Source organism: Manacus candei, unplaced genomic scaffold (assembly GCF_025592945.1).
Source record: "Manacus candei isolate 608988 ecotype Guabito, Panama unplaced genomic scaffold, ASM2559294v1 h1tg000017l, whole genome shotgun sequence".
In the NCBI taxonomy this organism is placed as follows: domain Eukaryota; kingdom Metazoa; phylum Chordata; class Aves; order Passeriformes; family Pipridae; genus Manacus; species Manacus candei.
This window is the reverse complement of record NW_026138065.1, coordinates 11,736,362-11,748,597: the sequence shown is the minus strand read 5'-3', so window position 1 is coordinate 11,748,597 and position 12,236 is coordinate 11,736,362. Positions and strand designations below refer to the sequence as shown.

Genomic DNA, 12,236 nt, shown 5'->3' with positions numbered 1-12,236 from the left:
GGTATCACACATGCTGGATGGGAGCAAGCTACCTGAGCTGTATGGCATCTCTCTCCCAATCCTGACAGTGAGCACTTGAGCTAAATCCCACCAGTCTCTTTCCAGTCCATCCACATAACCTGATGCCAGCACTGCAGTAATGGAGACAACTCCACTCTCAGTGGGATGCACTGTAGGTTGCAGCCATAGCAAGGTGTGTAAGCAATATGGAGGCATTCACCCTCGAGTGGGAATTACTGGTGTGCCTATTGCCTTAGTCCTGCCTGTGTCCTCGATCACATGCCTCAGGTGGGCAGGAGGACACATGTTTGGAGTAGGCAAATCAGAGGCAGGCAGGCACTTGTGAGCAAGTTTTTGTTATTTTTGAAAGAAAAAAATTTGTTGAGTAAGAGTCACTTTCAGCAATTTTCTTAACTTCAAAGGTGAAGGGGGAAACAAAACATAAAAAAGTGAGAACACCCTAAAAATTTCAAAATTTTATGTGCAGTTAAAGGTCTGTTTCAGCCTAGGATGGTTAACCTGTAACCAAAACACAACCAGAACCTTTTGCTTGACTCAAGTTGAAACTTCTGGGGATGAAAGGAGGGTTGGATTGCAAAAGTATCTAAGATTCAACCTTTTTTCCAAAGTTAGAAAAGAAATAGTTTTAGGAAACCTTGAGAATGTCCAAGAAAGGCTAGAAATATCTTCCAATAGATATGTGTGTTTTGGTGTGGGAGAAGACATTGATGCGTGCTGATCTGTCCCATCACTAATTCTCTTTCTCTCTTCTCGGTTGGCAGCGGTTGCTCTTCCAGGAAGTGGTGTCCCAGCCCTGCACAGCCCTTGTCTTTGTGGCCCATTGACTTTCTTCCTTTACGTGCTGCTCAGATGATGGCAAGCGAGCGCTCCTGTCTTCGGACCAAGACATTCCTGCTCCTTTCCTGATCAGCCACCTCTACTCCTTTTCCTACCCTCCTCACTGGCACACCAAAGTGTCCATATGTTACCAAAGACTGACAGGCATGACCACGCAAAGGGATCTGGTTCAGAACTGGAGCACTCCTTGAGAAAGTCATAATGTCTAGAACAAAGTTTAAAAATAAAGACAAAACTTTTTTTAAAAGCACGTGCACGAGAGAGTGAGAGAGAGAGAGGAAGGAAGAAAAGAAACAGAAACAGACAGAAAAGAAGGAATGAAAGACAAAAAATAGGGATGAAGAAATGTGAAGAGCAAATGAAGGAGGAAAAAAACACCCCCATGTTTCCTTGGGAATGTCGGACAGGGCTTCCTCAGGGAAGTGGGAACTTGTTTTAAACAAACAAACAAAAATATATTAAAGCACAAATTTCTACCAGAACAGTTACCTTCTTTACTGCAGACCCCACAGCTTAGTGGATGATATACTGCAGTACTCCCCTTGTCTTCTCATGCTTTCCCTCTGGCTGGGGCTGCCCCACTCCAGCTGCAGCTCCCTGCAGTAATGCCAGCCTCAACCGTGGGGCAGCAGCCACCCCAAGTGCCAGTGGCCAGAGCACCTTGCCTCACACCGCATGTGCTTCAGTGTCTCCATCCATCCACATCTTCCAGGCTCTCATGTATTTAATTGCTCCCAGTGTGGTTTGCTTTGGCCTTTCCCCACTTCTCTGTGCTTCTCACCCACCAGCCTGAAGAAGATGGAGCAGGAAGGGACCGATGACGCGGACCACGCTGAGTGGTGAAATACTGGCTGGATCCAGCTGCAGCACTGGCCTCTAAGAGCCTCTTTCTGTCTTTCAGCACTCTTGCTGGGTAGGAAAACTATGAGAGCAGGTCTGAGCTGCAGACAGAAAGGTGTCTCTGTCAGGCTGGGGGATGAGGTGTGATGGGATGGGACTGGAAGGGTGGAGCAGTTGCGCTTTGGCTTCCACCTGGGCATATTGGGATGACGGCCACCTAAACCCTAAATCCAGGATTGCTTCTCTGCCTCTACTTCATTACCTATTTATTTTGGTTGTTATTCCATTGCTTAACTTTCTCCACCTCAAGCTTTCTGTATTATGGGAAAAGTGAGGCATTTAAATGTTTGTCAGACAGACAGCAGGTCCTATGCCCATGATCCAACCCCTGGACTGGCAGTTCAGGCAGCTCCGATGCTGCACCCTCACCTCCAGAGGCCTTTCTGCATGCATGGCACATTAGCTGCAGCATGGGTGAAGGGTGCAACAGCATTGCTGCTCAGGGGAGAGGTGGCTGAATTTTGTCAGCACATGCAGCCACACAGGCACTCACACGGCTTCCACTGCCAAAGCAGTGGGCAGAGGAGCTGAAAGGTGAAACAGGCAGGAACATGCCCCAAGAAGGATGAAGGATGGAGGCAGGAAGTTGACCCAAAAGAGGGGTTTGTGCTGAACTGTGGCCCTGTTTGCCACTCAGGAACAAGTAGACAGGAAATTCACCTTTTTCCTGCTGGTGTCATGAAAGGATAAAGCCGATGTTTCTCCCTGCTTGCAGACCTGTAGCAGATGGAGGCATGTGCTAGTCCAAATTAAACCCCCAGGAGAAGGGTCTCCCCTGCACTGGCCAGAAAGGAGCTGTGATAGCCTTGGTGCATCTGGAAGCAGCTCTGGACATGAGTAATCTCCTGCACAAGTCAGAGTTAGCCCCACAGGACTGTGAATTGTGGTTTACTAGCCCGTGCTCTGGCAATCCATTTAAGTGGTACTCTTCCTCTTGGGGAACACCCCATCCAAAACCCCTATCTAAGGCACCAGAGATGTATAATAAGCTAGCTCTCTCACTGAAGCCCTCAGTACCCATGGCTTCTTACCTATTTCTGATGAATATATCAGCTTCTCTGAGACAGCTGCATTTATCTGAAATCACCTGAATGTATTAGCTGCCTCCTGCATTGCTCAGCTTCCAGCCACAGCTGGTGCTTACTTTCCTTCACTGATGGGGGGGAAAGCTCTTACCTAACTCCCAGGAGATCCAGTTTGAAGTCTTGAAATCCATCACTCCCTAGATCCTGGAAAGGTATTCATCTGCACTAATGCACTAATGCTTCCCAGTCACCAGAGAGAGAAAGGATATCAGCTGTGAGGGGCAAGGGAACCTCCTTCACAGGAGGCAATGCAAGACAGTGGGAGGGGATTATACAGGTCTCCCTTACTAATTTGCTTTTCTCCATTTCCAAGAATTAGGACTGTGTCTTTTCTGTCTCCACTCCTCCCTTCAGAGCCCAGACCTTGGTCACACTGCATATTTGACCTGGAAACCCAAGACTGTTGCCTAGGGCCAGGCAGCATCATGGATGCAGTGGGTGCGAACAGCGATTCTGCATCTTGCTGTTTGTTGCCGTTTTCATGGGCAGCCAGTGCCACCATCCTTTTTTAGCCGAGTTCTTTCAGTCCCATGCTCTTCCTTTCCTGCATGATTGTTAGAGTTCAGAAGTCATCACCTGATTCCTGGTAAGAGTCCACTTTTACTCCTAGGAGAGAGACAGTGCTTTCCAGGGGCCCTTGGGAACTTCATGATGGCTCCTGATCTGTCAGCAGCAACATATTTGTGTTGTGTTGCTGGTTCCAGGAAGCTCCTGCTGGGCAGAAGGTGGAGACAGAAACATTTCCCCATCGGTAAGAAATAGCCCAGGGCAACCATCTCACTTTCTAAGCTCTTACTAAGGCAGAGACCCTTGTGGCCTTGCTTCTACAGACTGCTCAGCCCAGGTTGCACAAGCACATTTTGTTGATGTTTAGGTGAGGTGAGTGTCAGCAAAGGGCCACCACATTTTTAGAAAGGGACACCTGCAGGGAGGGTGTCCATGCCCTCCTGCCAGCTCCTGCAAGGAAGGATGTAAGTGCCTCACCAAGCAAACCCATGGCACAGGGGGCAAGAAGTCCATTGGTGGCTGTAGGTCCAGGGAAGAACAAGAAGATTGCCCCAGCCAGAGGTGAAGCCTTCTGCTGTCAGGTGTGGACCCATCAGCTTCAGAAAAAGTCTCAGGGAGCCCCTTCCTGCTTAGACCTCTGCTCCTTTATCTCTGTCTAGAAATCAGCTGGTGATAAGTTTGGGGGAAGTCATTAACTCAAGTGCCTCAGCTTGTCAGAACTACCAAGGTTGAAAAGAAGGACTTCATTTCCTTGGCAAATGTGCTGAGAGAGAGTAGCAGAGGAAAGAGGTACTTCCGCAACAAGGATGGGAAGCTGTGCAGTGATGGGGTGGAGGGGAGGCAGTGTCCCTCCTCTTTGGGGACAGTGGTATTTGTGGTTTACTACTCCATGCTTGAGGGACAAATCTCCTTAGGGTGGTAATGCATCCTAGGTGAGATACAAAGCCATGTTCTTTACCCCTTCCAATTGAAGATCCCTTCATGCTTTTCACAGTGTTCTGCCTAAATTATAGTCCTTAAAATTAATTACAGTCTGTCTGCTTAAATATCTATTGCAGTCCTAATGTTATGTTTCTCTTTCTGATGTTTTATGTTGCTCCGTGCCTATCGAGTAGCTGCTTTATTCCACTCCAGAACCGACTGCATTTCAGCGATGGTGGATATTATTCGTGTATATAGCATGAAAGTCCCTGCAGAAGAAAAGTGCAATATAAATTTAAGAGACTGCTTTTATTTACAAAGAGACCTCTGCTTGGTAGTTGTAGAAATACATTAGGAAGAATGCTGTGTGGGTGTTAGCCAATATATACTCAATTTCTTTTTTTTTCAGGGTATAAAACAGAAAATATGTGAGTGTGCAGGCTCCTGGGTATAAGTTGTAGATATTAGAAGTACTGAATGCTACTGTGTAGTTGCAAGTGGGGCTTACAAAGAAACTTTCATTTGAAACCTCTTTTTGTAGTTGTTCATTGTATTCTGAAAAATATACTTTTTTAATTATAATTTTCTACAGTTCAGTGCAAGTCCCAATACCAGGTCATCAACAGGACTTTAATCCATGACTTTTAACAATGTGAACATCAATTTTTACTGCTTGCTCTGAAATGCAGCTCCTGGCTGATAATAGTAATAGACTAGTTTTCTTCTACGTAGATCAGCCATTGGAAAGCAATGGAACTAATATGTTTCATTTGATCTGGAGTTAAGTAATTTGGAACGCCTGACTGCAACTCTTCCCAGCTGTACGGGAGTGAAAAAATGTCTCATCTATATGAAAAACTTTGCATAGTGCACAAATGGCTTGGGAACTCCTGAAGTGTTGTGATTGTCATGCGTGTGGAGCTGCTCCAGCAGAGCTGCACAGCTTGCTGCCTGAAAAGCAGCTGTAGCAACAGCGATATGGAGCCCTTCTTCTGGGAAGTAGTTTTCTTCTGGTGAGAAATGCAGTGGCAACTGGGGAAAAAGTAGGGGGGGCTTCAGATGTTTAGGCTGGTAAATTTCTTGCAAAAATAATTTAGGGATGTATAAATGAGCATAGTGAACATGATACAAATTGTATTGTATTCCCTATTGCTATTCAAAATATGGAAATTTCATTTCTTTCCATACAAAATCCTGTGGGTGCACTACTCCAGAATGACAAAAAAATACTTTACTACCAAAGGGAGAGCAGGGTCTAGATTCCTCCTCCTCAGCCCTTCCCTATCGTTCTGTGCCAAGAAAAGCACCCTGCTTTTGGGTTGGCACCCTGTGCTTCTCAGCCTGGCAGTGATAGTCACTGGGCTCAGCAAGTGGTGCTGATGGCAGAAGCATCGTTGCCCTGAGCCTTGTCTTCAATGTGAAGCTGTCCCTGTGCGAGGCACTGACAGGAGGAGCCCTGCTCCCCACTAGTTCTCAGCTAGGCTGAGGCAGGGAATTTTACCTATGGGAATTGCCGGGGGTCCTTCATGCTGCCCGAAGGGACCTCACCTGCCCCAGGCAGGGACAGACAAAGGAACCAGGGTATTTTCCCTGCTAGATGGAGTAAATAGTGTCACCTCACCCCACTTGAAGAGACAAACTTTTTCCTTAAAGCAGAGAGCTCAGGGAGTTGCTGCTTCATGGTGTTGCTGGTTTAGTCCCCTTCTTCTGTCAGCACCATTCAGAAATCCATCTTTCTCTGGAAATGCTGCAGCACCCCTTTGCCTTCTGCCTTTGGATGATCTAGCAACAGCATGGAGGGACTTATCACCATGGGCTCTGTGCTTCAAGCTGGGTGTACACAGCATCAAGAAATGCCCAGGTCTTGCACCCAGGGAGAAGGACTCAGCTTTTTAGTGAGGATAAGAAGTGGCATTGTATCTCCTGTGCAAAGGAGAGGCCTTCTTGCATTCCTGGCTTTGTCAGAGACCAGTTTTGGTCACCTAAACTGCCCTGACATCTGGTCTTTTCCAGGCTGCCCTCAGTGCATGTGCACTCCTGTTTGTAGAGGCAAGAGTGCAGCAGCAGGACCCTGTGCAGGCTGTTGCCACCATTTGTCTTTGCTTTGGCCTCACTGATAACAGCTTGTCCTGCTCAGCTTGGGAAGGCATTTAATGGAGACAAAAGGCTTTTGCAGAAGAACAAGTGCTGAAGAGTTCAGGAAATTGCATTTTAACAGGATCCCATTTACACTCCATGGTAATAACTGGCAGCTGTTGGTTTCCAGCAGTGAGCTGAATAGCCTCAGTGCACTTGGCATCCCAACTGATAGCTGTGATATATATGCAGTTTTCAGTACTCCCCTTGTGAGTAGGACATCAGTTTGGCTGATCATCTGCCTCCACCTAGCCTACCACAGGGGATTCTGGGGTATTCTAATGGTACAGTCTGGTATGGTCACATCAAACCAGAGACAGCCATTTGTGCCCTGGAGGCTTTAAATGCCCCAAGGAGCACTGCAGGACAGCCCAGGGCCACCTTCACACAACCTGCCTTTCCAGAGAGGGAGGGGATGCAACTTGCAGGGAGCCGTAGTCTCCAGGACACCCCTTGGCCATGGAAGAGCAGTGCCATCCCACTCCATTTTGTCTGAGTGAGATGTGTGCCTGACATCTAGACCCTGGGTCATGATTCAGGTGCATGCTCAGTGGCTTTGCCGTTAGGCATCCTTTCTCAGAAGGAGAGAGAGCTCCAGAGACTGACAGCAGGTTGGCAGGACTTGCTGTGTCCCTGTGTGGCTGCAGGGGATGGGGGGCTTGGTCCCACTGCCCTTGGCACTTGTTGCACTCTGCATCACCTAGATCTGGTCTGGCACCTTCTCAATCTTTCTCCCCCCAGCCCTGACACAGCCTGAAGGGCTGGTGGGGCTTTCTGAATGGTGGTGGTGGAGCAGAAAGACAGGAGCACTTCAGGGCATGTGCTGGCTCCATGAGGGATCAGTGTGACTCACATCCTGGCTTCGTCAGAGGCAAAAGACATTCTCAACAGCCCCATGGGTGGCTGAGAGGATGGAACAGACCTTGTTTGTGTTCATCTTGAAAAGGAGAGTGGAAAGATGAGCTCCACAGTGCATTGTCTTTTGTTTCACTAGCTGCGGCCACTCAGGTGCTAGGCAAGGAGTCTAAAGAAAAGTCCTTAGACCAGATTTCCGAGCTGGACCTGTACTATTAAAATGCACCAGTCCACCTCCAGAGCCTCAGCACATCTGTGCATGAGGAAGCCGAGCAACCCACTGTCCTCACACGGGTGATCCTTTGGGAAAGCTGGAAAGGGAGATTGTGCTCAGATCCCAGCATATGGGCACTCCCTTCCTTTCTCTCTGCTGCCTTTCATGGTCAGGGTTTTCCAGCATGGGGCAGAGAATAAGGGAAAGGGAGAAGGAGAAATTCTGTCTTTACTCACATCTGTTGCAAAGGTAGAGCTGGCAAATTAGAAGGTTTTGTGGAGAGCTGTGCAGGTCTGTGGCAAATCCAGGTTTTGCTTGGATTTGATGGGGCCTATAAATCATTTGTTCCTCTGGAATGAGGCAAAATTTTGTGCTTCCATTAACTGTTGTTCTAAAGGGAAATTTGTCTATGAATGTTTGACTTAGAGTAGGGATTTTTACCCCCAGGATGACCTAAAGTCAGTATAAGACAGGCCCAGCTGGACAGCCCTCACACAGTGCCACTGTCTCTCCAAGCAGTGCCAGTGCCCAAAGCTCATAGCGATGGATGTGCTGTAACGGCTGGGTCCTTGCCTAAACATTGAGCCAAGTGAAGGGTACCCATCTGTTCTACCACCCATGTGCATCTGTCCTGTCTGCCAGCCAAGCCTGTAGGAAGATAAAAGCCCCACTGCTGCTTCTAGCCAGCAGAGGTTTACTTTGGCTGAGGGAGCTGGTCTCTGATCCTGCCACTTAGGCAGCAAAGTGCCTCTTAGTTGTGTAAAACCCAACTGTTACAATGGATACTCCTAGATGTTCAAAACTTGCATAACTACAGTATGCCTCAGATCATCAGCAAAGGCAGGTGCTGGGTAGGAGCTGGAACATGCCAGATGTTGGCAGTCCTGCTCAGTCACTGTGAGTGAGCTGTGATTCCTTTGCTCTCAGTGTTACAGCTGCTCAATGATGAGCCCAAACTACCTAAGAGTAAGTGCAGCCCCCATCTGCATCGTAGTCTCTGTGGGCAGGCACCAACTGGTTTCCTTTTAGTGAGTCTGATATATAACGTGGGGCTGGGATGAAGCTGTCTCCACGTGTTGCTTGCACTGTAGGTCCAGCACTGGTAAGGTGTTTATCTTAGCAGCTTGTAGAGGGATCCAAGCTAAAAACTGATCCAAGCTAAAAATCACACTGAGGTGTGATTCTGTTGCAGCTGCCAGCAATGCAGCAGAGAGAAGACAGGAATTGAAAGCCCATTTTGGAGGTGGCAGCACCACGATCTAGTCCCCACCTTTCTCTTCTCCAAAAGTCCATGCTCCAACTCTGAGCACCTTTGAAGATTGGATGTTTGAAATATCTCGTCTCACTGAGTCTTGTTATCGAGAACTAGCTGTGGGTATCAGTATACAGAGGAACAACCAAGAGAGGCTGTAGCAGCATGGTCAGCTCAGACAGCACCTCAACTGTGGTGAAAGGAGAATATTGATTTCATTCTGTCTTTGAAATGCCAACAACCATAGATGGGGACTGTATTTAGGTCTTTTGTACAGGTGGCAGCACGTACCACACAGAGATTGAGCGAGGGACTTGTGAGCTCTGGACATCTCCCTGGGAAAGTTAAGAAGCTGATGAGGGAAGGTATTTCCAGACCTGGAGCAAAGAAGCTTTCCTGTCTGTTTATTTGGCTGTTTCCGGAGGCCCTTAGCATGTAGCATCTTAGGACAAGAAGACTCTATCAAGGGTTTGCTGGAGGTGACTTTTTCCTCTCGTCAAACTTTGATGTTTCTCCTTCTCTGCTGCCCATCCCCAGCTTCTCAGTGCATTTATGTAACTGTTGGTGTTAAAGTGGCTTAGTGTCAGTGCTTTCAAATAGATGAGTATGGCCTGTTCTCCCAGTTTTTGGGATCTTCTAGATGTACCATCTCATTCCAGGGGGCTCTACAGCATGCATTCGTCTCAAGACATACCCCAAAAGCTGTGGATGCTACAGATATGTGGCTCTTCTTTGTGGTTTTTGTCACAGCCCTTGCCTGACAGCATAAGTAAAATATCTAATCTCTGCATGGGGTAGAAAATTTGGTGCCAGCATGGTTTTGCTTGGGTCTTTTTTCCCAGCCAGAACCATTCTGTCTGTATTGCAATATACATGGCAGAGGAGAGGGGCCATCATCCAAGATACAAGTGTCTCATGGGGAAACAACTCTGGCACCTCCTGCCTTTGGCCTGAAATGAGCATCAGACAGTGATTTCCACACTCTTCCTCACTCCATCCCCCTGCTCCATACTTATCCTCACCAGGTGTTTCATTTCCAGCCTAGAGAGACAGCAGCAGACTTCACCCCTGGATCCCACAGAAGGGGATCATACCAAAATCCTGTCCTCAACTCTGAGGTGTGGGGAGAACCAGCTCAGGCCCAACAGTAAGCCACTTTAGTGGGATCCAGTTTCAATGGGACTACGTCACCCTGACACTTCCAGGTCACTAAGGCCAGTAGAGAGTATACATTGACCTGACAGAAGTGTTTAGAAACACACTCCCCAACAGGAGCAACACACAAAGTCTGTGTTTTTGGGGATACTGTGGAGGACGGGGAGAGGTCCTCTGGTGTCTCCTGTTTTTTTTACCATCAGTATCCTAGGTGGGAATCGTGGGACAGAGCCTCATTCTCCACCCGCCTCCCTCATCACCACCACGTCTTGTCCCATCCCCACTCCGCATCTCATAGAATGCCGTCACCACCACTGAGTGGAGCTGGGACCCTCTCACCACCACGATACTGAGCCGTCTGCAACGTTAAAAGCACAAAACACAAAGGGACTGAACTGAACCTTTTAAACAGGGTGAGATGTTTTATAAGCATTGCCTCATCCATCCCCCTGCCCAGAACCCTGATGCACCCACTGTGTAACCTATAGACTCTCAACGTGAATTGTTTCATTCAAATAAAGCTGCAGTACTCAGAGTGGGTGAGCCTGCGTGTCCCTCTGTGTGGGGGTGGGATGACAAGGTGCAGCCTGCAATGGGTGCTTACAATGGCTGGGGCAGGGAATAGCTCGTATTACTGCCTAACACTGAAATATGTGCCAGTGTTTGACCCTGAGGCTTCCCAAAACATCTGGTTAAGTCCCTGGGGAAGACCTCTCATTTTTGCTCAAACCCCATGACGGGGGCTGGGCATAGGACATGGCACAGGCAGTTTTGGTGCAGTTAGTGCTGGGGAATCCTTCTGAAGGGAGCACAGCGTGGGAAGCACAGAGATCTTCCCTGATGTTCCCTTACCTAGCATTCCTTTGGCCTCTCCTAAACCTCCCCTTCCCACACCAGGCCTGCAGCTATTGAGGCTGCTGGCTCCTGATGACACTAAGAAAAGCTGGTTCTCTTTTGTCCTTTGCTCTTCTCCCACGCCAAGACAGCAGCTCCAAAACTAGTAGGTGTGAAACAAGCCAACAACCATGGGCTGTCATTGTGGTGCCAGGTCCCCTTGTCCTGGTACTCCCCTCCACCCCAGGGTGTCCAGCAGGGGTCCAGCTACTCCACGGACCCATCAGGGAATGGGCAATGCCAGACGTGACCCGCATAATGCCTAAGATGTTTTTGGGTGAGGGTGTCTTCTCTGTGCCATGAGATCTGCAGGGCTACTCACCTAGAGCCTAAGTTAACATTGCCTCATCCCAGTGCTTAAGAGCAACACTTCAGAGAACTTGATGTGAAAGCCAGACATAGTTTTGTTTTACATGCCACAACCTGCAGCTGTTGGCTGAAGCTCAACAGATGCTAAAACATTAAAACAGTACCCGGGTGCTCACCCTGACTCTGGGCCAGAGGATCACTGAAGCTACAGCCGTACATTCCAGCTGGTGTTAACGATGATGATACAGTGGCATCTTGAACTGCCTGGAGAAAGTCTGGGATAGGGCTCAAAGCAATGCAAAAGGGTCTTCCAAACCAACCCGGAATTTCTGCCTCCTGTGCTTCCCTCGCAACATGAGTTGTGAAACCCAATAACAAAGAGGGTGGCCAGCTCTATGATTCTATGAAAGGAATCATGCCTAATAAATGCTTCCTTTATTCTCTCCTATAATGAAAAATAACGGCTTCAGATGGGAGTCTGAAGAGACCTGGATACTGGAATTGCTGTGGAGATTCAAGTCTTAAAGTACTGCAAAGTACTAATAAACAAATACATGTATATATATATATGTAATATACATATATATTATATATATGCATGCACATAGCATTCATCTCTGTCTCTCCTACCCGAGTTCAGCTCACCCCTGTCATGCACATGTTGAGATACAGGTCCCACTCTGTCATGACTTCTCAGGGCCCCTCTCGTTTAGCACACAGGCCATAACAGCTCTCAGGCTGAGCAGGGGCTGTGCAGGAAAGCAGGCTGTATTTTGCAGGAATGTGTCTTCATTTCTTGCACAGTCTGGGAGGAAAATGAGGTAGAGGGGGCAGCCAAAGAAGGAAAATGTGAGGTTATTTAATATCACCCAGAGAGCTTGAGTCTGCTCTTTATATTTTTGTCATTAATTGTTAATTCTTGCTTTTCTAGATATCCCCACACTGCATCTGCTTTGCAGAAACACTCAAAGCTTTTTAGTGTGTCATCTATGAAATGATACCTACTGGGGCTCTGGCTCTCTCAAGCAGGGCACCACTATTGGGGATTACCTCTGATAATCCAGAATTTACTCTAGTCTTTGTCTATGCCTGGCACCCCATCTGCGGTCATTCTCACAACCTACACACTAATATATTCCTGAGCTTAATG

At 47.8% G+C, this 12,236-nt stretch overlaps 1 protein-coding gene across 1 annotated transcript in view; it reads left to right on the top strand.

Moving 5' to 3' along the window:
* Window positions 1–10,398, top strand: part of MDGA1 (MAM domain containing glycosylphosphatidylinositol anchor 1) — a 152,312-nt gene extending 141,914 nt beyond the window's left edge. Inside the window, exon 17 of the mRNA XM_051783443.1 lies at window positions 783–10,398. Coding sequence (XP_051639403.1) covers window positions 783–874 — 92 coding nt within the window. The 3' untranslated portion in view covers window positions 875–10,398. The remainder of the gene's footprint in view (window positions 1–782) is intronic.
* The last annotated feature ends 1,838 nt before the right edge of the window (window positions 10,399–12,236 follow it).